This window comes from Danio rerio, chromosome 23, assembly GCF_052040795.2.
Source record: "Danio rerio strain M-AB ecotype USA chromosome 23, GRCz13ab, whole genome shotgun sequence".
In the NCBI taxonomy this organism is placed as follows: Eukaryota; Metazoa; Chordata; class Actinopteri; order Cypriniformes; family Danionidae; genus Danio; species Danio rerio.
In genome coordinates, this window is record NC_141043.1 from 19750637 (window position 1) to 19776421 (window position 25785).

The following is a 25785-nucleotide window of genomic DNA, read 5'->3' on the forward strand; positions in this document are numbered from 1 at the left end:
GAGAAAAACAAAAACTTTATAGGAACATTACAGATGGCAATAAGTTTTTGCATCTGAACTGTAGTAATCTAGTAACTCTAGTAATCTAGTAATCATTGTGTCATTAAACTGTCAACTGTTAAATATAAGTGCTGTTTACACTCACATCAATCTATTTGTCTGGATATGGTGAAGAAATACACACTGCACCTTTAAGCACACTAATGTTTTTAAATTGTCCTGAGTGCCTTGCAGCACTGTATGGCTTGAATGTCTTTTTATTCATCTTGTCAGCTCATTAGAAGAGATCTCCATGCCCGGAAATGAGTCTGTAAGATTAGTGAGACTTTTAAAAAGAGTCGGGGTCCCCTTGAGCAGGACTTTAAAAAAATCCCAAAACCTTTACACTGAGATGAAGCAAAGCATGTTCATGATCAATAGCTGCTACAAAGTTACAAAAGTAGAGACAGTCACTGATTTCTTCATAGAATTATTTCTTCTTCTCCTTTCAAGCCGTTCTCTGTCCTGCGTAAACCAAGATAACACAAAATGATGACAGTTATTACAGCTATTGCAACTTCCCAAGAATCTTGTGCAAAACTGAAATATAGTGTAAGAATTTGAACATCACTGATATAATACAGGCTTGCGTTTCTTCTAAACTAAAATAATTCTTAACCTTTAGTTTAAAAAGACTGCTTCAGTATTGAAGGGAAGTTGTGGTAACAGACAAGAAAACAACAGAAGCACGCTATTTTTGCAGTGAGCATTGCATATCTCTCATTATCATTGTCTCACATCTGTAGAAAGCATTAATGTTGCATGCAAAATAAAGGCTCATCAGAACCCTCAAACTGACAGAAACACATACCCTGCTTTGCTTAAAGCTTCCTGGATTTTCCGCCGTCGCTCTTCATTGATGGGATAGAAGTAAAAAAGCACCATGCCAATGAGAATCAGGCAGATGGGCACAGGGGCAAAGAGAATCCGGAGTGCGTAAATGACCTTTTCATTGTGTTTACAAGCTCCAGGCTTGTATCCTACAAAGCTAAAGAGGTGAGGAAGAATTTTAATAAAGCTTTGAGGGTTTCTAAATGATGATTCAGTGCACAGCAAAATAAATAAACGGCAACATCTTTAGACAACACTTATTCTCATTCAGTATTGTTTTGATTTAATATTTTTAATAACACATACTGTATGAAACAGTCCGACTGGAAAAAGCTCTTACTGTAGTACCAAGGTGGACACTCCAACAGACAATCCTCCTCCGAATTTGTTAAAGAACACATAGCAGGAGTAGAACAGTGGCTCTAGATCCTGGCACAACGGGTTCTTGACTTTAAAGTCATCCACTACATCTGGCAGCATCGACCTGAAATAAAAACACCTTGGCTGTGTAGTATATTACATCCTTAATTACATAAAATATTTGAATGCAAATAAGATACTGAAGCATACCAAACTGTGTCAGCTAACATTGTTTATGTCATACTGTTAGATAATCACTCTTAGCATCAGCAATGGTTTAAACCAGAGACTCGCTAGTATAGTTTTGATAGATAAGGATTGTGATTAAGGTCAAGATAATTGTAGTGATATACATCAGTTTCATGTGAGTATGCTCTTGATGCTCTTGATAGTCATTTTACAAAAACCAAATTAAATAAAAAACACTGCAGTATTTTGGTGCCTTGGTAATTAGTCTACCATTAATAATGAAATGTGTATATTCCATACAAAGTATGAAGCCGATTTTTTAGATCATGTCACATGACTAGAAGTGCACTCATTACATTCTGAAAAGTTGAGATGTTTTCAATTGGTGCGCCTGGAAAACTTAAGACACAATATGTGAACAGCCCCTTAGCCTACTTTGGAAACTGTAAAAATGTACTTAAACATACATCTCACAGCAGTTTGTAGGTCAAATGAACACTACGGGGCAGCATAACAAATTTTACACGTATTCACACATTGCAAATTGGTCCCAACACAAACAACTAAAGAAACGCGTATCGTTGGGAGGTCTTGTTTGGGGTGGTATCAATAGGCCCCGCAAACACATGCCCCAAAATATATACAGTGCCCTGTAATGTGTAAATTTGTAATCTGAAACATGCCAATAAACGTACAGTGCTCAGCAAATATAAGTACAGCTCTCACAGATCTCTCTTTTAAATTCATATTTTTAATAGGAAGCTCTACAGTATTATATGTGTGCATATAGGTTGGATTAGTCAGCACTGAAGCCAAATCTGGAGATTATTTACAAAATTACCAAAAACTAGTACACCCAAATTTACATGTTATATAAAAATATTAAATACAAATTTAAAAAAGAGGAAAAATCAAGAGAAGCAAAAAAAAAAGAAAAAAATAAATAGTTGAAATTTTGTAGGTTGTAAGTTTTTTTTTAATTATTAAAATTTTATTGTATTATCTTTCAATTTCTAAATGTTTAGAGACTAAAATATTACTATAATAAATATACCTGTTTCATAAATCTGTTTTGTTGAAATTCACCAAAATACATTGCCTTTATTCACTGAGAAACAGATAAAAATATTCCTTTTCAAAATGGGGTTTAGTCAATTATGCTAAGCACTTTAGCTGTCCAACAAACCTAGACTGCACATTTCAGTACATCCACATTGTTGTTGATATGTATGTATACATTTTAAATGAATATGTGTACCTTAGTAAATATATGGACAACTTAGTTTTGCAATGTTTCTTTTCACGCATACCTTTGTTTATTTTGTATATATTACCTTGGTAATTATATGAATATGGACTTTTTTCACAAGACTGTTATGACACATTTAACTGTCATCATAATCTTCAATCTTCAATTCTAGAAAGTTTTTAATATTTAGATTTGTTTTCAAATGTATGAACATTTATATGCATTTATGTGTGTATTATATTATCACTTATGCAAGTTGTTTCTAATGCAGCATCTATGGGGCCGAGAGTAAATTTGACGTTATTCTCTCGTCTGGCTGCTGTTATCAGTCTCACACTGTGTGTTCCTTTTTCTGAAAGACTTTATAACACTGTCAAGGCATTTTTCTTTTATTATTTCAGCAAAATTGTAAAAATATATATTGTTGTACCCTCCCATTCACTGTGCTCCAAGTTTATCTAACTATGATGACATCTGCTGCTGAGACACCCAGAAATGTGAAAAGGTCTATTGTATTTACATTAGTTGGTTATTATCTGAGTCTCAAAGTGTCTTCAGAAAGAAAAAAATACATTTAACTTGAAAAAAGCTTGCTGAATATACAGTTTTGTGAGAAATATCTTTTGATCTGATAGATTACTTTGCATGGACAGGAAATGACAACAAATGTGCAAAGATGCTTTGTTTCACAATTCTTTTTGATTTATAAGAATTAAACGTACCCAGTTTTGATAGACCTAGTTTATGTTTATTTATTTATTTAAATATCTTATTATAATTATTTTGTTTCTTATTATGTTTACTGGTTATGTGAATGACTCATTGGTAAACAAGTTCAAATAACAGATCGTATTACTTAAGTAAAAAAAAAAAAGTTTTGCGAATGACATTTCACGTTTTTTAGGCAGATTTATAATGATAATAAAGAGTATTTTATCACTCCCTTCTATAAAAATATTCTTTCTCACTTGACTTTGTGCAATAAAACAGCATGGGAGGACTGGGGTCGAATTTAAGGATGACATCATTCTAAATCAGCCAAACATAATAATGGCAATCATATCAACTGACCACCATCTGGGTTTGCGTAATGTGTCAGTAATGTAAGAGGAGAACTCTGGATGAAAGTAAAGTCAGTGAAAGAGGTATTATATCAGTTACCAAGGGAGTAGATAGAGGGCTGCCAGACTTGTGCCAGATATCACCGACATAATAATGAAGACGGGTAAATTACTGTTCACTAGAGATATTACAGTTAGAGCTGGGATATAAACCTGCAGAAAAGAGGAGAAAGAAGGATGAAAACTGTTCAGGCTGCATTTATTATTAATATTATTGGCTGTGATTGTAACAGTATTAATATTCTGTTTCTGTGCTATCATGAATGATCCACTTAGAAACCCAAAATGATGCTCACTGAAAGGCCGATGAATATGGTGGTCTTCTTTCCTATTTTGACTAATATTGTCTGCCACATTGGGATGGATATTGTCGCTGATGTCTGCACAAGAATAGATTACATGTCAGCAGCTAAAAACATAATTCTTTGTTACTCATAAATTAATGTAATTTGTAAAATAAACATGAGCATTTAACATATGAATCTTTTTTTTTTTGCTTTATTATTATATAATACTGTACTTTAAAGGGCTAGTTCTCCCAAAAAATAAAATTCTATAATAATTTACTCTCCCTCCACTTGTTTCAAACCTTAATGAGTTTCTTTCTTCAGGTAAACACAAAGGAAGATATTTTGAAGAATGTTGGAGACTGATATTCACTGACTTTCAAAGTATTTCCCCTTCTGCTATGGATGTCAATTTCAATATTTTTCAAAATATCTTCTTCTGAGTTCAACTAAAGAAAGATATTTATCAAGGTTTGGAAAAAAACTAAGGATTAAATGATGAGTATATGTTTGGGTGAACTGTTCCTTTTTATAAACAATTTCATGATTTAATATATGTAGAATAATGCGTTTTAATGTATTTATTGTTCTTCATGTAGTAACAGATGAAAAGTAAATTCTTTTTTATATATTATTTAAAATGTAATATTACAGAAGATACATTTTTTGTGTCTTTATAGAACAGATCACCTTAACAAAAAAAGCTCCTTCTATTATACCTGATGTAATACATTTTGAAATAATGGATCCCTCACCAGTAATATAAGAACAAGATGCTGGAAATATCCTCCCATATTTGCTGCATGAGTACAGAAGAGGGCAAAATTCCCCTGAGCCATCTGAAACAAATATTCGATATATAATTCCAGAATATAATTGGAATATCATTCCAGCAAATGTCATACCTTACAAATCCGTATTTCTAAATTAAATTCTTAAACTAATAAGAATCCACTCTATGACTAATTTGAAATCCATCCAAGAAACCAGGGCATCTTTCTTGGTAAAAACCACGTTTGATAAATAACAGACTCAAGTGCTTCAAAATAAGATAATAATAATGCAATAAAACATCTGACCTGAAAGGCTAGCGAAGAAAAGAGGAAGCCAAACACAAGCCGCACATATGGAGTGTGTCCCACAACCATCTTCATTCCGGTTAGATAGGGGACATTTATGCGGTCCAGGTTACTCAGAGGCGCTGAAGTGAATTAAAGAGTCATGCAAATCATTTTATTCAGTCATTATATTATAAAATGTATCATGTCCAGCCACTTACAAGCCTAAAAATATGTTGATTTATGAAATACATATTAAAAATGTTTGTGTGTTTAGGGAAACATCATAATATAGTTTTTGCTACACAAACAAAATGTGTCAGACCAAAACGAATCCCTTATTTGCACTGTTTTGCATTTTGTTGCTTATGATGAGAACACAGAATTCATTCAGGAAACGAATGTGATCAACAACATTTTCAGAGATGACTAATCTAAACACCTCTAACTGGCTATACTGTATTCGTAAACTCAACAGAAACGTGTGATTCAGAGCTGCTGAATAAAAAAAGAAATGTGATGCACTGTGCACAGGTAGACTGTTGTGAACTGGCACCTTTTAATAATTCTCACATTAAGTGCAACAGCTATAACTGTTAACAAAAAAAAACACTGACATTTTGGCTGTTTACTGATGAACAACAGATGCTGGAATTGCAAACCATGTTAACGCATTTAAACTTACCCAACTGTTCCTTCACTCCAAGAAAAAGTATGAGGCAGCACAGAAAGTACAGCATTCCTAACACAAGTGCGCCAGTCAAATAGGCTCTTCTCTAGAAATCAAAAAGGTGTATATTCAGCTAAAACTTTTCAACATCAGTGCTTTCATTTCAAAATAGCAACAACCCATCAAGCATTTTTTCTTTGTGTTTTTGTTTTAAAGATATCTAATAGACATCCAAACATTAGTTTTGGCTAAAGCAAGACAATTTGGGCTGTCAGCAAAAATCTAATAGAGGTCTAAAAATAGTCCAGAAATATACTACACTCTCAGAAATAAAGGTACAAGTGCTGTCACTGGGGAGGTACTTTTTTAAAAGGGATACATTTGTACTAGGGTCCTAATTTGTTCCTCAAAGGTATACACTACCTGACAAAAGTCTTGTTGACGATCCCAGTAGTAAGAGCAACAAATAATACCTTGACTTCTATTTGATCATTTGGAAAAGTGGCAGAAGGTAGATTTTTGCATCTCAATCATCACAAATATTGACCTATTGGAACCCACATGGACCCAAGATTCTCACAGAAATCTGTCAAGTTTGGTAAAGGAAAAATCATGGTTTGGGGTTACATTCAGTATGGCGGCGTGCAAGAGATCTGCAGAGTGGAAGGCAACATCAACAGCCTGAAGTCCCAAGACATTTGTGCCACCCATTACATTACAAACCACAGGAGAGGGCAAATTCTTCAGCAGGATAGCGCTCCATCTTATACTTTAGCCTCCACGTCAAAGTTTCTGAAAGCAAAGAAGGTCAATGGGCTCCAGGTTTGGCCAGCCCAGTCACCAGAAACGAACATTATTGAGCATGTCTGAGGTAAAATGAAGGAGGAAGCATTGAAGATAAATCAAAAGAATCTTGATGAACTCTAGAACTCCTGCAAGAATGCTTTCTTTGCTATTCCAGATGACTTTATTAATAAGTGATTTGAGTCATTGCAGAGATGTATGGATGCAGTCCTCCAAGCTCATGGAAGTCATACACTATATTCATTCTTTTTTTCCACTGCACCATGACCTTATTTTCTATACCGTAAATTATTTGTTTCATGACAAGACTTTTGTCTAAGAAAAGTCAGATCTTACTGTCCTAATGAAATACTTAAAAATCAAAGCATGATCATATTTTATTTAGGTAAAAACAGCGTAATCTAGAGGCCTTTGTGTTTCATATAAGCCACTTCTGATACTAAATGATCAACTAGAAATCAGGTTAGTATTTGGTGTTCCTAAAACATTGATAGACGACAAGACTTTTGTCAGGTAGTGTATATCATTATCTAAAATCTGTCAAAAGGTAAGCAGTTGTGCTTTTTGGGTATTGATATGTACCCTTGAGGTATTCATCTGGACCCTTTTGGTACAAATTTGTACCTTTTGAAAGGGTAACACCCGAAGTGCTCTTGTTTTTTAGAGTACCTATTTTATTAGAGTGTAGCCATCACTTAGACAGGAATGAATGATTAAACATGTTAAAACAGTCTAATTGATGACTAGTCAATATTTTTAGACCAACAGCCTAAATTTAGCTTTGCTTTAACCAATACATCTACGTTTGGATGTCTATTAGACGACTTTTAGCACACAAAAAAATGCAACACAGGCTCATTCCAAAACTGTACCCCATATACAATTCTGGAGAGAGTGAAATACATCCCAGTAGGTGTGTTTTTTTACAGTTTTTGTTTTCGCAAATCCCCCAGAGGCCGCTGTGTCTGCTTTTTGAGATCTCAAATTTATCTTGCAGGTAACGAAGGGCGGGAGGGAATGTCGCGGGGGCACTTTTGATCATTTTGGAAGGGCACTTTCTATCCAAGACTGAAAAGGGCATGTGCACTGCACAGGTTGAGCCCTATGTGTGCACGTGCCTGCGGCTGTCAACTGACTGACTGATTGAATGACTCTTTCTCCTCCTTCCCTAAACACAACCAATAGTGTTTTCAAAAGCACTGATTGACCAGTGCCCACCCACTTCTCTAAACCAGACTGACAGTGTTTTCAAAAGGAATCCAGAAAAAGAAGCCCTCACAGCCTCCTGATTTTTAGCATATTTTCTGATCTTACCACATTATCACCCTGTTATTTACTTTTGTTTTTGTCTTAGCTGCTTTCTGAAACCTTTCTTCAACGCAGGCAAGCATGAAAAAAACGGCATCATACAGCCCCAGTGTTTGTTTTAAAGACGACATGCAGCCATAGATAGCTCTGGCTACATGGTTTGTGATCTCCAGAAATGTATATAGGCTACATTTTCAGAACGAGCTTGTGTTGAAACAAATGCTTGCTAGGAACTAAATAGGTTCCACAAATTGCATGAAAATGATGTTCTGTACAACTCACTGTATTTTGTAAAGTGTCAGAAATGCCATCCAGTGGGCCAGTGTAGTTTCCGGAAAGCTCTTGCGTGCTGTTCTGTAAACTGCAATCGTGTGTTCTCTTGGCATGGTGAACCCCGACTATCTGCCCCTGAATGGTGGCTCCTGCCAGTGTGGCGAACACTTCCATGCCCATTCCTGTATCATGACATCTCATTTAAGCATACAAACTGAGAAGTAACAGAACAATGGTTATAAATATGATGCAAACTTCACATACTGTTACAAATGTCATATAAGTCTAATAGAAAGGTATTTATATAATGGATTACTATGAATCAAAAATAATTCAGACAACAGTTAGTGTGACGATATTTACATAACTATCAATACTTTTCTGTCAACCCTTAGCCCCAATGACAGCTTGTATGGTATCCTGATCCTGTCAACCGGGTTCATAAAAACGGAACTTCAGAATTTTTCAATCAGCATTCAACTGCTGGTTTCTGGTTCGAGTCATGGCTGATTCGAGTCCCGGCTGATCCAACTGAAAGGCTGTGGAGTGTGCATGTTCTGCCTGTTCACGTGGATTTTTTCTGTTTGCTCTAGTTTCTCCCAAGGCATGCCATATGAATGAATTGTGTCAAATAAATGGGATGTAGTATATATGTGTGTGTGGGTGTTTCCCAGCACTGGTGGTTCACGAGTTCTTCGTTGTACTCTCTGTGCTGGGTTGCAGCTGGAAAGTCATCCAAAAAACATGTGCTCAAAGTAACTGGTGGTTCATTCCGCTGTGGCAACCAGTGATGTGTCATTCTTGAACAATTTGTTTATTTTGAACAAATCTTTTGTATGACTCAGAAACAATGAATCCTTTCAGTGAGTGATTCGTTCATTTGCGCATGCGCACATTTGTGCAGGTGGAGTAAAAGATTATTTCCTTTGAGTCTTCTATTGGGTTTGAATCATTCTTTCGTTACATCAAAGACAGAAGCCAACCATATGCATTTAGAGCTGGTAAAAGATTTGATTCATTCATCTCTCAAGTCCTTGGGTTTGAGTCATCTCTTTTTACATGCTGTCACGTGATGAACGAACGACTCAAAAACCAAAGGATTCAAACAGTGAATTAATCATGGCTCCTTTTGGCTCAGACTGTGTGCTTTGGTTAGGCGTATAAGGGACTGTCTGTGTGACATGAACAAACCCATCAAATCTGAAGACATGCCAGAACAGGTGAGCTGACATAATCATACACAAAGACCATGTTGAATAAATGATTATTTTCTCTTCAGCATTCTAGTTATGACTTGTTTGGTGTAGTTGTAGATGAGTTTGAAAGCAACTCGAAAATGAACGAAAAGATTTGTTTTTCTCACTGAACGAGACTCAAAGGTCAGAGTAAAATGATCCGAACTTCCCATCACTAGTGTCAACCCCTGATAAATCAGGGACTAAGCCAGAGGAAAGTGATTGAGTGAGTTAAAAAGAGAAATGGTTTAACTGTATTTTTACCTAAAGTGTTTATTAAAAACAAGTGCAAAAACAGACTTCCCTGAGCTGTACTTCCACTGTCTCTGGCTGGAGAAAGGATGTTTCTTCACTGATGATAAGTTTATCATTAAGAAAAACAGACCTATTGTTCTCTCAATTTTTGCCTTTTTCTTGATAGGACAGTACATAGACCAGTGCAGAGAGCATGTTTCAGAGAGAGGACGTTATCAAAAACCTTGGGAGAGAAATTGAACTTCTTTGTACTGTACCTGAGGTGAATATTTCCGAGTGTTGCCAATGAGACTATCGGCTCCAAAAATATTCTGTTGATTTTAACTCTGCTTCCTTTTATTCAAATTCACATTCCAGTCCAAAGCTCAAAGGTTTCCATCCCTGTTTTTTTATTTATTTTTTTATTTACCCTGTTGAAAGTGCTTAGTAACTTGATCTTATTGGTGTGATTGATACTATTTTCCAGTAAGATAAAAAAAAAAAATCAATGCATGGCTGATTATTTTCTGATATTTCCTGATTTCTTTTCATCTTTCTCTCTATTGGGATTCATATGTATTTGTGTAAGCTGTTTCATCAAACTGAACCTAAGACACAATGCAATTTCACCTAATCATCTCTTGGTGTTTTTGCAGTTTTATTTTCTTACTGTATCCAGTAGCTGAGTCTCGATCCTTCTGATTTCCCCCAAGAAACATGTTTAGGGAGGAATATGGCACATGGTAGCACTGAGAGGCAGAGAGAGGGAAAACTACTTTAAAGGCAAATGTAAACGTGTACAAAATCAGCTGTTTGCTTATTATACAGTAATAAAGAGTACTATATTTCACTGTAGAAATTTCAGCTTGTTATCATCATGTGGTGGCCACCCGTATTTCCAAATGTATTGCAAAATATGCATGAAAAAACATAAAATGGCTTTTTATTATTTTGTAAGGTTCTCCGGCATTTATTTATAATAATTCCAAGGTACAACATTGCTTAATAAATATATATCTTGTTTTGACCCTCTCATCGGAACCAATTGAATAGGTGTTCCAGATTTTAGATCCAAAAGTAAAGACCCGCTAGTATGATTGGCTAACAGTCTGCATATTTAACCAATGGAAACTTCTGCATGAGCTGTATGTTTGACAGACTACATTCTTCATAGATGGCCACTGCTGAGACTTAATGACATTTAAAAAATGAGTACATATCAAATGATCTGTCACACCAGACAAAGCAATAGCAACAATACAGCTGAATTTTGCTTTAATGTTGGTATCTAATGGAAGGGAACACAAAGACTGTAGCTGTGTTCGAAATAGCATACTTCAATACTATATAGTATGCTAAAAACAGTATGTGAGCAAAGTAGAATGTCCAAATTCATAGACTTAAAACAACAGTATGTGAGAAGTACCCGGATGACCTACTACTTCTGAAATGCGCATCGGATGGATGCTACACTATCCCATGATCCCACGAGAGAATTCATAAATGTGAGTGGAGCGACGCAACTGACATGAGTAGGTCACAAGATCATGACAAAATGGTGGATGTAGCACATCCGAGTTGCATTCATACTACTAACATTTATACCATACCTGCCAACATTTGTCTCTGAAAAGAAGAAATAACAAAATGGGAGGGTGGCGGTAGATGGGTCTGAAATACGGGAGGCTCCCAGGAAAAATGTGAGTGTTGGCAGGAATAATTAATACTGTTTAGAATATACTTTTCTAATGACCGAGTAGTACGTTTAAATTCAAATGCAGTAGCTACTGAGTAGTAGGCGGTTTCGGACACAGCCTGTATTTGTACATTTGGTTTCTGTGTAGAACTGCATTTTCATCTGTTATTATTTAATTAATACAAAATTTGTGGGTGAAGCTAAACAGGCCACAACCTGTCATTATGGCTGCATCATATAAGCTGCTTTAAGGCTTGCAAGAAGTTCTGAGTTCAGAAACCTACAGTGTTTTAAAATACAATGAATGACCTTTCATATTCAAAAAGATTAAGGGAATTTGGATTTCTCAGTTTATGACCCCTTTAACTGCACCCATAACTGCTGAACCTCATCTATTCTAAATGTGTAAAACAGTGTCAGTTAACTGTATGCAGATAATAGTAATAGTGGTCTTACACTCATAAAGGTGTCAAACAAACAACACCATATGAAGTACCAGCTGAAACTGAAGGCAGGGGACATGGTGTCCTGTGGGGTATACCAGAGCATGATGTATGACAGGATCCCGAGCGGCATGGTGAACACAATCCTGTATATAGAGCACAAATTAGCACAGAGCAAGCATAATGTTGAAGAATATCTAACATTAAAAATAAATACAGTATACTGTTAATTTACATGCTCTAAACTAGTAATGTGTGTAAGCAAAGCACCCTGTGTTCAACCTGTGAAATATCTAAATGAAATAGATGTAGTGCTATACTGATATTACCCAGTACACTAACCAAGGAATGAGTTTGCCAATTCTGGTCCGGCCACTTTTGCTCACAGCATATCCAATAAGAGGATCTGTAACAGCATCCCAGGCTCGACCGAGGAAGAGAATGAGGGATGCATAAAATGCTCCCATCTATTGAAAAAACAGAAAATGATTCTCAGCCAATACTCACTCTGCCCCATTTTTAAAAAATCATTTGTATTATAAAAATGCTGTTTTATATAGAAACATGGTTCTTCCAAGCTGTAAGTACTCAACATAGGCTTCTAACTTTTGCAGCGCTTTACACTTACAGTATTTTTTACTTCCTGTGCTAACCATTTAGCAAAATACTACAGAAGTTGGCATGCAAACATGAATTGCAAATTGAGCTGCACCACAAAAGCATTTTATAAATACTCACACAGTCACAGTGATGAACTTTTTCCATAAGAAAATGAAATGCACATGGTTTAATGTTACAGTGTTTCATTTAACAAGACTCCCAACTACTAGGCTACACCATAATCAGAAAAACATAAGAAATCAAGAGATAAAAGGAAACCATAAAAACCAGGACAAAGAAAAACATGTTAGAATAAAAAGTATGTCATATTGTGTTTAAAATACCATATTTGAGAACATGCTTTAACAGTAAGTAAATCTCAAGTAAGTGATATGGCTGGTTGCATTATCTGGTACAAATGTGAGGGAGAATATCCTAGTTTTGAAAAGCAATGTAAATCCTCATTTTACACAAACACTAATATTATAGCATGTTTTTCTGGATCACTAACACAATAAATAGGTGTGTTAAAATCAAATGTTTTTCCTTAACATACATTTTCTTCAAATTTTTCACATCATATAATCATATATTTACATAATATAGACAGTTTTTTTGTACAGATTCATTATTCTATATATTGGCCAATTTAATGTGATGTCAATATGAGAAATGCTAGAGTAAAATCGAATTTCGTACACACAGCTAAACACCAAATATACTATTTCTTTTACTTACTTTCACAACATCCAGTAAAAAGATCTGCATGAAAAAGCCCTTGGCGTTTGCAGTCATTTGATAAGGCATTCCTCCAATGGCATAGCACAGTTTCCTGGACAAAGGGATGCCTTCTTTCTGCACGAGATCAACAAGTAAGCATCAGTGCCTCTATTTTGTGAATGTTGTAACAACAACGATCTTGTGAATATTACGTTAACAATGGAAAAAGTTGAAGTAGTCTAATCAAACGTGTTCTCTTGTTTAATAGGACCTGATAAAAACACTTTAAATTTCTCGATATAGTCTGCTCATTTGTAAAAAGCACATGTATATCATCACCCCAACAACAAAATCTTCTAATAAACGCCATACCGGTTGGTTGTCGTCATTTTCCGTGGCACAGGCGATACTGTGATCGGTTTGCTTTTCCATTCGTCCATTCCCAGTGCCGTTGGCCATCGTTCAGCAGCTTATGGAGAAGTTGCCCGTTATAGTTTTCTACTGCCTCTTATACTGATCGTAAGGTGGGCGTGGTTCTTAGTTCCTCTGCCTATCTAAGCGTTTGAGGATGCTCAAAAAAGGACAAATGTTTCGAAATAACATGTCGGTTTCTCTCTCGCACTAATTGTTCGACAAAGCATGGATATGGAAACTTTGAAGGTCAAGTTTGTGTTTTCTCTTGCATGTGAGTTTGTCCGTTTCAAACACCAAATTCAACTTGCATTTGTTTGTGTAAACTCTCGACAAACTTCCATTTTGACTGTTGAGTAAACATATACAAAAAGAGAAAATAAAAATCTACCGTTTAATCTTTTATTAATGTTTAGTTTATAGCTCTGTCACTATTACACAAAAGGGAAAACATAAAAATTTGAAACTGAAATAAATATAAAACATTTTGGCTGGAGAAGGAAAATGAGCTATAAATAGGACCAAACGGAATCTGCGCGCATTTTTGTGATATTTCAGCGCAGAATCTTTTTTTAATCTGCGTATTAATGCGGAATGATTTTGGGAGTATCATAACTAAATTAATATATGAAAAAAATACCATTTAACTTTTTATTTAATGTTTACTATGCAAATCCAATTTAATCCACTTTATTTGGTAAACAAAGCAAGTCTCTTATATAATATATCTACTAAAAGACAGAAAATATTACATTAAAAAACTGTATTGTAAATAAATCATTTGAATATTTTCAGATTAGTCAGTAATATTACTGAAATTAGTTTAAAAACCGAATAACTATAAATTTACACATATTTACACACGTAAATAAATAAAATCCATGGGCTAAAAATCTGCGCAGATTCCGTGTGGGCCTAGCTATAAATGCTTATAGTGGGTATGCATTTTTTTAAAGGTCACTAATAATCTAATCTTTGGACTATTAATATCATTTAAAATCAATAAAGTCTGTACTTCAACAAAAGTACACATTTGTACATATTATACCTTTATTATTGTTTTATTATCTGTTGCATATTTCATACAACTGCCTTTCTCTCTCTCTCAGTTCAATTCAAATCACTTTATTGGCAAAACATACATGGGAACATATTGCCAAAGTGTACATAGCAGGGGGGAAATATGTCAATATAAAAATTGTAGTAATAACAATATTGATAAAAATAATAACAACAATAATAATATACATTTTTAAAAAATACTGTAAATGCAATATTAGGCAATATATATATTTTATATATATATATATATATATATATATATATATATATATATATATATATTTATATATATATATATATTTATATATATACACACACACACAGTTGAAGTCAGAAATATTAGCCCCCCTTTGATTTTTTTTTTGATTTTTTAGATATTTCCCAAATGAGGTTTAACAGAGCAAGGACATTTTCACAGTATGTCTGATAAGATTTTTTTCTTCTGGTTTTGGCTTGAATAAAAGCAGTTTTACATTTTTTATGAACCATTTTAAGGACAAAATTATTAGCCCCTTTAAGCTGTATTTCTGTTGGATAGTCTACAGAACAAACCCTCAGTATACAATTACTTGCCAAATTACCCTAACCTGCTTAGTTAACCTAATTAACCTAGTTAAGCCTTTAAATATCACTTTAAGCAGTATAGAAGTGTCTTGAAAAATATCTAGTAAATATCTAGTAAAATATTATTCACTGTCATCATGACAAAGATAAAATGAATCAGCTAATAGAAATGAGTTATTAAAACTATTATGTTTAGAAATGTGTTGAAAAAGTCTTCTCTCCGTTAAACAGAGAGAGATAAACGGGGGTGAATAATTCAGGGATATATATATATATATATATATATATATATATATATATATATATATATATATATATATATATATATATATATATATATATATAATTTATTTATGTATACATGTAAAACAATAAATACATACATAGATTTCTAAAACATAATATAACAAAGATATGTTTACTCTTTTTTTTTTTGGCATGTATACAAAAGTTTGTGGCATTTATAAATCTAATGGGCTACTAGATACGCAGTGAGTCTTGTATATTAATCACAGTGAAGCAGGAAGTGTGTTTTAGTCTTCACTGCTCCTGATCTTTAGATTCTCTCTCCTCTATAGACTATATTTTTTTCTTCTCTCTGTCTCTCTTTCTCTTGCTCTGATTTGGAAAAATATTTTTCTGTATTTGAGTGGATGTTGGGCTTTGCTGTAAATAGTTCTAAATCTAAAACGTTCAATAAATTAATACAAAAACAAAGGTTAATAATCCAAATAAAAAGGTGTCTTGATTTAATATAAATACAGGTGTTATGGATTCGCCACAACACCCATTGGATTTTCCAGTACCCCAGATTCCTCTCACCTGCTTCTGATCATTGTCATCTGTACACTCCCCAATCAGCCTATACTATACTATAAATGACACTGACACACAAAGCATGTTGTCCTGTCTCAGTTCACATACTCTGAACTTACCTTCTTTATGCCGACTTCATCATCTCCTATGTTCTCCAATGTCTTCCCTGACACGTCCACGTCCATCATTCCAGAAACTTCTACTCAGACAAGGCAAAAACTTTCACTAAGCCGATGCTGATCGACCTGTCATTCATCTCTCCTGTCAATAAACAAACCAGTTCAGTTTGATTCCTCCTGACCACCAGAGAGTGTGCTAATCATCACCAGCTAGACAGGGCGAGATAGTATACCAAATTGCTCACATGTTGACATTGGCAGATCCACAAGGGCGTGAGTTATTCTAGCTATTCTAAGCCTCTTTCGCTTATGGCGAGTTCAGACTGCATGATTTTTAAAGTAGTCATGTCACAGATGTTTTCACACTGCATGATTATCTGGGCTAGCATTTCGTCGCTTCTTTGTTTACACTGCAAGATGTATCGACAACAGAGTGTTTCACACTGCATGACTTTAGAATAGGAAGAATTGCTGACAACTTTGTCCAAGTTAAATTTCTCACATCCAAACATACACGAGAAGTGACATGAAAACAACGCGAGGTCCAGTCATATATCTTTTTATTAACTTTATAATGAGAAAGAAGCCTTTAGTGGGGTAGAAAATCTACATACTTATTTTTGCTCACCTAGCTTTTTAAAAGTTTGCAACTTTTTTCTTTTTCCATAGTTTTTCCTCCGTTTCTTGGGACCAAATAAACTAAAAATGAGCCCTTTTAACTTCTCTCCAAACCTCCTGCTGGCCTGCAGGTACCCATACCAGTAGACACTGCTCTCTCATTGGCTGTAGGCAATTGCTGATGTTTTTTTCAATCTGAACACATTTCACACGGCATGATTTAAATCGCTGATAGATCCAGATATTTAGCATGCCAAATATCTCACGGGCATCGGTGACTCATCTGCGATTCTCTGAGATCGTGTCTTGGATAGTTCACACTGTGTGATTGTTACCCGTGTGAACAAGTATCGATTTGCCTGTGATTTCAGGCATTTGTGGGCGATTTCTCAAAACCTGTCGGAATCAAGTCAAAATCAGGACTAAAATCATGCAGTCTGAACTCGGCATTACTTGCTTGAGAACAGATCATTCTCCAATTGATTTTGTGTAGTAAGGAGTTTCTTTTACTTTGGATCAGATCACTTCAACATCAGTGAGGTTTTACCTAATAAATTTAGCACATGCTAATGACACCACTTTTGTTTCTCAGTGCTATCTGGTGACTGTGCTTTTATGGAGCTATTAATTTATATTAATGGTGCTCTACTTTCTACTCTTACTGCCATACTTCTGAGAGCCTATTGCCAAGTGTGGCTTGCACAGTCTAATGGTGCACTCACACTATGCTATGCGAACCGTGCCTTGGCATGTTTCCCGGTTCGTTTGACAAGTGTGAGTGCTCCAAATTGGGCCAAGGGATGGTTCAGTTAGCCCGCCCTGGCCCAGTTGAAAGAAATGTGCCAAAGCACGGTTGGGTTGTGTGTGCTAAGCGCACCTGAGCCCAAAATTGAAAATACAACGTCACTTTTAAGTTTCATTTGGATCTATTAACTATTCTTACCGTTTTATGAACACGAACTGTCTTAGTGTATTAAAGACACAAACCTCTTGCTGCACAACAACCTCCTCCGCAGCTCGGGGACTTTTATGATCATTTACGAGCTCTTTCTGTTAAACTGAACAGTCGCATCATCGATAATGTAAGCGTTCTCAGGTTCGGAAGGCAAAATGCAGTGTGAGTGCAGGACATCAGAGGAGAGGGGAGAGGGCACAATCGTGCTTTATCATGGTTCAAGGCACCTGTACCTAGCATGAGCACGACTTCTAAGTTGCCTTAGACTAGGGAGTGCAAGAAAACTTTAAAAGAATTTCTGGTACACATCTTTCATGTACACATCTTTGGACCTAATGTCTCCAAGTTTCTGGGTAAAAGAGTTAAGTTGCCAGAGACTACTTGCCACCTATTCAGAACCACTGGAATCCTGTCTTCAAAGTTCCACAGATTCAAGTGTATTACTGATTTTCAGTGGGATAGGAATGAGTCCATTAGTGTTCTACCACACAGTATCTGGGTTCAAAGATACCTTGTGTTGCTGAGAAGATGCACAGTGTTTTTAACCGCATCAGCTGCAAATGCTATGGGTCCCATTTCAGCATACCCCCATTGCCTCTAATAGTCACACAAACAGCATGAGCTTGTGGGGCCAGTAGTCGTGAGTTTTTCAAGCCTACATCTGCCTTTATTGGCATCAGACAGTAGATCCTTGGATTTGAGCTACTCTGAGCAAGGGATATATCCTGCAATTTCAACATCTACATTTTTAAAGATTTTTAAAGATCCACATTAATAAGGGATGCAATTCTTCCAGTGGCTTTTTCTCTGCAAATTTGTTCTCTATTACAGGAGGGAGCAGTAGAAAGAGTTCACCTCCTTGATCAAAGGGAAGGATTTTATTCAACTTACTTCCTAGTTTCTGGTTACCAAGATTCCTGATTCCTTCCTGTTTTTTGACCAATTCACAATTTTTGACACTTAAACATTATTCTCAAGACTCCTCCCTTTCTAAATGATGCATCATGTGCAGCCAACATTCTTTGTGATGTCTTGAAGTAAGACATTTTTAAAGATGATTTTCACATTGCGTTTGTTCCTCTTTAGCGTAAAAAAACATACTATTCAAAGTCCTTCCTTTCGGCTTGTTCACAAGGTGCATGACTGCAGCACTGTACCCTAATGGGATACGAATCCTACCCTACTTTGATAACTGGATGCTATGTAACAGTTTGGGTGTGAACCTGTCTGGACACTCCGGTCTATTTAATTGTTGTTTTGGTAGCAGAGTGCAGACACTAGTTCTGCCTTGTCTTGTATGTTGTGCTCTGCTCAAGTTTTCTCGCGTCGAGCACTCAGTGTTTATTATTGTGTGTCTTTTAGTTTGAGCATCGTCTCGACCGCGCTTGATTCGTGCACGCTCCAGCTTAATGCGGGCATGCAAGGTCTGGTGTTTGTGATGCACACTGTTGTCTTGGTGTTTGTGTTTGTTCTGTCTGTAGTGTGGTGTTTCATTTTCAGCGTGACAGTCTAGTTGGTTTCGGTTAGCGCTGGGATGAAACGTTGCATGTTTGAGTGCACAGGGAGTTTTTATTTATCATTTACTTGTGTCTTGCGTTCAGTCTTCTGTTATAGTTATATTACAGAAACTATATCTATTATAGTCTCCCCATGTCTGCTATCTTGTGCCAGTTCATCGTCAATTACTACCTTATCCTGTTGTGTCCAGCCCTGCTCTTCCCTGCCAGCCCAGTCAAGTTTGTTTTTGTGTTTCAGCTATGTTTTTCCCCCTCAGGGTTGTTTCTGTTGCCTTTTTGTTTCATTTTATTATTAATAAACACATATTATTTACTGCATTTGAGTCATTGCTCCCGTTCCATTTACCAGAACATCACAGAACTCTTCCAGACATCAGCATCGATTGTTTGTCATCTCACACCATTATTTTTGGGTGTTGAGACCATGAAATCACTGGGAGTTTTAGATGTCAAATGTACCAAGAGGAGCCATTCCCTCTCATCAGAAGTAGTCACGACAAATGCTTCTCACACATCCTTCGGTCAGAGAACACCTCAACAGGGTTTTATCTGAATCATCAAGGTGGCACACAGTCTCTCAAGTCTCAGCATCTCACTCACAAGATTCTCATTGGTCTCTTCCTCATCTAGCATTGCTAGTTCAGGGTCAAGTTATCAAGCAGCAGATGCTCAGTCCAGGAATCATCTGTGCCCAGGGATCTTCTGGACCTTTTTGCAATCAAGCAACCACTCACTGTCATTTATGGTTCACAAGAATAGAGACATCCAGCCGATGGGGACAGAATGCCATGTCTCACAAGCGGCCAGATTGTCTCCTCTATGCTTTTCCTCCTCTTCCACTGTTGTAGGAGACAATGCACAGGATAGCTCGTTCTAGAAAAACAACCCAGCTTTGGTACCGCAGTGCCAGATACCATAAATTGGGTTGTAGAAGTGATCACTATGGCATGCTGCATAAAATAGCTATATTTTAATAAAGGTTCTACCAGAGGATGTCTTTTATTATTCCATTAGGTCAGGGGTGTCAAACTCAGATTCTGGAGGGCCCCAACCCGCACGCTTTAGTTCTATTCCTGCTTCAACATTCTTACCTGCAGGTTTCAAACAAGCCTAAAGAACTTGTTAGTTTGATCAGGTTTGTTGAATTAGGGTTGGAACTAAACTGTGCAGAGCTGTGGCCCTCCAGGAACTGAGTTTGACACCTGCACATTAGGTTTTTGTCAACGTGTTTTGCTGCTTTAGAGGTGTCTCTATGGTGGATACCTGTGCAGCGGATATCTTCTTGTACTTTTGCACAGTTTTTCAAGCTGAACTTACTACCCTGCATGCCATCAGTTCTGCAGTCTTTCAGAAACAGGCTTTACTATTTTGCTGGCTAGTGTCACTCCTCATGACTATGCTAGTACGAGACATCCACTAGTAGTACTTAGCACCTTATCTGGCGTTAAGGAGGAATGAAACAGAATTCTAGTTATGTATGTAACAGTGGTTCTATGAATTCCGAACGACCACCAGATTTATTTGTCATTTAGAATGTACAAAAAAGGCCATGTTATTTTGGTATACTACCTTGACCCATCTAGCTTGTGCAGTAAAAATCCACATTTGCTTAGCAACGTCTCCGACAGTCATCTGGAATTCACAGAACCACAGTTACAAATGCAACTAGTGTTTCCACTTCTTCCTGTTTGCTTTGTGCTCTGTCATGACAACAGGTTCAAAGTTGAGTAATATGAATATAATGCGTACAAAAGGGTGGAATAGGCAATTAATTGTTTTCACTAAATAAGAGAGGTAACTTCTTCAAAGTTTACTTTAGAATTGTGAGAAATATTAGCTTGATTAAAAAAAAGATTTAGAAGCTGAGCAGCAATAAAATGATTAATAAGACACTGGGACTTCAAAGTCTTGAATAAACTTGATTACAATAAATGCTGTTTTTTTTTCTTTTTTTATTCCACAACCAATACAAAAATACATTTGAGGACTACATTTTGATGTATCTATTTATCTGTTAGTTAGTTAGTTAGTTAGTTAGTTAGTTAGCTAGTTAGTTAGTTAGTTAGTTAGTTAGTTAGTTAGTTAGTTAGTTAGTTAGTTAGTTAGTTAGTTAGTTAGTTAGTTTGTTTGTTTGTTTGTTTGTTTGTTGTTGGTGTCTACCAGGGGTGGGATGAGAGTGGGTTCTAAATTTGCATAGCTACTTTGTGTTTAATATTATTGTTTCCAGAGGAAACTTCAATAAACAGTGGTAAACAAAAAACTGTTGACTTTTTTATTCCTTGAAAATCAGTAACCCTCTGTCAGAGGACCCCACATAAATCATATTACAGTTTTAAATCACTTCTCTTAAAAGTCATCAATAACTGGAGCAAATGATCCAGAATTTCCTTGTTATCAGTTTGGTTTATTAATCTTTGGCTCAGTTTGACATATCTGTGACAGTATGCTAATGATATGTTTTTAGTGAATCTAATCTATATATTGAATTGTGTAAATGACAAATTCTAAAGATATAAACCCTATGTCTACCATTCTTCTACTATAAAAATAAATAAATAAACATATCGATAATATTCCTAATTTTAATCCTTGATTGTGAAGTACGTACACTTAAAGGGTGTGATCCCACGCAAAACTTCCATCCCATTCTAATTTCTTGTCTTAAAGTGTTTTACTTTCTGTTTCATTCATTCATTTTCATCCGATTTTCCAGGACCCCCTTACAAAAAAATATTGCAGTTTTTTTAAGAATATTGCTGTTTTTAAAGGAATACGGCAGTTTTAAATAACTTCTGAAAAGTGCATTTTTTTACACGAAAAAACTGCATTATTTAAGTACATTGCAGTATTACTGCAATACAACTGAAGCACTTTAATACAAATGCAGTACAACTACTGCAATTCAACTGAAATACTACTACAGTACAACTACAGCAATACAGCTGCAGTAAAACTACTGCAATGCAACTGCAATACTGCTACAGTACAAATGCAGTAAAACTACAGCAATAGTACTGAAGTGATACTACTATAATGCAGTACATACTGCAATGGTACTGAAGTACTACAACTACTATACTGTATAGTACTGCTACTGCAATATAACTGAAGTACTACTACTGTACAACTGCCATACCACTATTTTAATACAACTAAAGTACTTCTACAATACTACTGCAGTACAACAACTACTATTTTTCTGCTCAAATGACATCGGTTTCCAAATGAGGTTTTAGTATATCAGTTGTATTGCTAAAGTACTACCACAATATATTGTATTGCACTTTTCAGAAGTGTAACTATTTACAGAAATGCATCTACAATACTGCAATACATAATAAACTAAAGTGCACTTTTAATACTTATGTACCTAAGTGCAATAAATTATATACCATATCACTATATTGACCCTCTCAGTTTATTTAATGTTACTTTAGTTGTACTGCAGATTTTACTGCTGTTGAACTTTATGGCAATATAGTTGAACTGTTTTTATACTTCATTATACTGCAATTTTGCAGTTGCATTGAATTTTGCCACAGTTATCCTTGTATATAGGCTACTGCTGTTGTACTGTACAGTTCTCTGCAGTTATTTTTTATTATTCGTTTTTGCAAATAAAACTCTTTAAAAAAACTCTTGAATCCAAAAAACAGAATTTTTTTTATTTTAAATTACAAAATATTCATTGGAAGATGTTGAAGAACAAACCATTTAGAACACAAGTGCAGTACAGCTCTTACCACACCATTGGCATATAAGACTACAGCAGCACAAGTGCAGTAAATAAAAAGTTTTTTTTAAAGTCCAGTTTACTGCAACTTACACTGCTGTTAAACTTTTTTTTTTACTGCATTTAAACTGTGTTTACTTCAGTGTACTGCAATTTTGCAGTTGCATTTAATTTTACTGCAGTTATACTTCTACATACTGCTTTTGTACTGCAGTTTTACTTCAGTTTACTGCAGTTATTTTTTGTAAGAGCGGGTCACGGGGGCAGCAGTCTAATGCCTAGTTCAGACTGCGTGATTTTAGCCCCGATTTCGGCTCGCTGACAGGTTTTGAGAAATCGCCGACACATGCCTGAAATCACAGGCAAATCGCTGCTCGTGCACGTGAGTGACAATCACACAGTATGAACTATCAACGACGCGATCTGAGAGAATCGCCGATGAGTCGCCGATGCCTGCGAGATATTTGGCGTGCTAAATATCTGGAGCTGTCGGCGATTCAAATCATGCCGCGTGAATTGAGTTTTGACTGAAAATAACATCAGCGATCGCCTACAGCCAATGAGAGAACAGCATTGACTTGCGTGTGTGTGTATAACTACTGCAGGCCAGCGGGAGGCTGGGGGAGAAGGTAAAAGCGCTCTTTTTCGGTTTATTTGGACCCACTAAATGGAGGATAAACTAGTGGAGGTTTGACAGGACACAGGAGCACCCGTATCTGTTTTGACGTTTAACACAGAAAGAAATTAGTTTATTATCAACATTAAGGAGAAATAGCTAATTCCCTTTAAACCCAGGTGAGCAAATATGTACATGTTCTACCCCATTAAAGGCTTCTTTCTCATTATGTAGTTAATAACAAAAGTCGATATAATACGTGTTTTTGGCTGTGAGACGTAGTTTGTACGACGTTGTCTTCGATTCTTCCTATTGTAAAGTCATGCAATGTGAAAGCCCCTGTCGCCCATCCATCTTGCAGTGTAAACAAATCAGCGACGAAACGCTAGCCCAGATAGTCAAGCAGTGTGAAAACATCTGTGACACGACTACTTTGAAAATCATGCAGTCTGAACTCGGCATTAGGAGAGAACCCCAAACTTTCCTCTCCCCAGACACTTCCTCCAGCTCCTCAGGGGAATTCCGGGGAATTCCGAGGCCAGCCGAGAGACATAGTCACTCCAGTGTTTCCTGGGTCTTCCCCGAGGCCTCCTCCCAAGGGTAAATGCATGGAAAACCTCTTTAGGTAAACTTCTAGAAGACATCTGAAACAGATGCATGAGCCACCTTAGCTGACTTCTCTCGATGTGGAGGAGCAGCGGCTTTACTCCGAGCTCCTCCCAGGTGATAGAGCTCCTCACTCTATCTATAAGGGTGTGATCTGCCATCCTGCGAGGGGAAACACATTTGTACTTGTATCTGAGATCTTGTCCTTTTTGGTCATGACCCATAGCTCATGAGGAGAGTAAGAACGTAGATTGACCTGCAAATTGAGAGCTTTGGCTTTTGGCTCAGCTCCTTCTTTACCACAACGGACCGGTACATTGACCGCATTACTGCTGCACCGATTCACCTGTCAATCTCACGTTCCATCCAACCAACACTCGTGAACAAAAACTCAAGATACTTAAACTCCTTCACCTGGGGTAAGAACTTTCCTCCAACCCGCTGTATTCCAACCAGTCAGACTTCAGACAACCCTTAACAGAGCGCCTCTGACCCCATGCTATGAGAATGCCACCAGGGACACGGTTAAATGCCGTCTACAAGTCCACAAAACACATGTGGACTGGTTTTGTGGAACATAATTTATTTACTTTTTTCAATGAAATGAAGTCAATAGTCATCCAAAGATTTGGTAAAGGCTACAGTAAAAGAAACTATAATATATCAAATTTATACAAAAATATAGAGACAAAGACCAGCTGTGTGCATTGTCTCTATCGTATAATAATCAGTCAGTTTCATATGCATACAAGTGCACATAGACATACAGTTTGACATTCTTTAATTAAGAAATACTTTGACATATTTCAGAGCCAATTATCAAGACTTTACACACAGCAACATTCAAAATCACTAATGTTTTTTTCCTTGTCTTTAGAATTGGCAAGTTTTGCAAAAAAGTTTTTTAATGTCTTTTTTATTAACTTGCGTGTGTAAAATGACTAAGATAACTAAAATTCATTGGAGTCCATCCAAAACATTCCTGAGAAACTTTCACTATGTGTAATGAAGTGACTTTCTACTGACATGGGAATCTGAACATGTTCATTATTAGCAGTTCCTGGATCAGGAAATGTAACTAAAGTGAAATCGTTTTGTGACATACTAGGTGATTACTTCATAGGCCGAGTTCCTCTTCTTTTGAGTTGGGCTCTGTCCTGTGCAAGTAATAAAAACAGTCATTGAAGTTAACAGCAACCTTATGTAAAATCAGAACAGTGTAATGAAAACATCACTAAACATTATATGCCCTGTTGAAATTACTGTAAAGTCTTAAAAGGTTAGTTCACTCAAAAATTAAACTCTGTTATTAATTATCATTCCAATCTTCTAAGTCTTGTGTTCATCTTCAGAACACAAATTAAGATATTTTAGATTAAACTTGGGAGCTCTTTGATCCTCTCTTTGACTCTGTTATGTTTTTGTTTGTTTTCTTATCTCAATGTGTCCATAAGTTTCACAGTTTCAATTTACTACAACTTCTATGTTAAATCTGCTTTGACACAATCTGCATTGTAAAATTGCTATAGAAATAAAGACGAATTTAATTGAATTGACCCTCCAAAGACAAACAGAACCCTCCATAAAAAAAAAAATTTAAAACCTTTTTTTGCCAATGTGTTCTGTGTCAGATTACAACATCCCTTTTCTA

The 25785-nt window shown here is 36.1% G+C and overlaps 2 protein-coding genes across 4 annotated transcripts in view; both read right to left on the reverse strand.

Moving 5' to 3' along the window:
* LOC570014 (sodium-dependent lysophosphatidylcholine symporter 1) lies at positions 1-16231 on the reverse strand. 2 transcript variants are annotated; one of them, XM_087306777.1, is made up of 14 exons: positions 16090-16231; positions 13136-13252; positions 12140-12264; positions 11811-11943; positions 10329-10407; positions 8199-8371; positions 5820-5910; positions 5156-5277; positions 4832-4915; positions 4086-4169; positions 3830-3942; positions 1211-1354; positions 851-1027; positions 1-504 (listed from the first exon to the last, which is right to left on the reverse strand). In XM_087306777.1, exons 1-14 carry the CDS (start codon positions 16156-16158, stop codon positions 462-464), a joined length of 1554 nt encoding a protein of 517 aa, XP_087162903.1. In that variant the 5' UTR covers positions 16159-16231; the 3' UTR covers positions 1-461. The 2 variants fall into 2 exon arrangements, with proteins under 2 accessions (XP_087162903.1, XP_087162902.1); XM_087306776.1 differs by lacking the exon at positions 16090-16231 and adding an exon at positions 13490-14426.
* mfsd2al1 (major facilitator superfamily domain containing 2a-like 1) overlaps positions 16090-25785 on the reverse strand; it is a 25511-nt gene continuing 15815 nt past the window's right edge. Inside the window, exons 14-15 of one of the 2 annotated variants that reach the window (XM_087306779.1) lie at positions 25240-25291; positions 16090-16231 (exon numbers count right to left, since the gene is read on the reverse strand). In XM_087306779.1, the coding sequence (XP_087162905.1) occupies positions 25252-25291 (40 nt within the window). In that variant the 3' untranslated portion in view covers positions 16090-16231; positions 25240-25251. Of the gene's footprint in view, positions 16232-24697; positions 25292-25785 lie in introns of those variants that run through there. The other variant, XM_087306778.1, reaches the window with a different exon arrangement.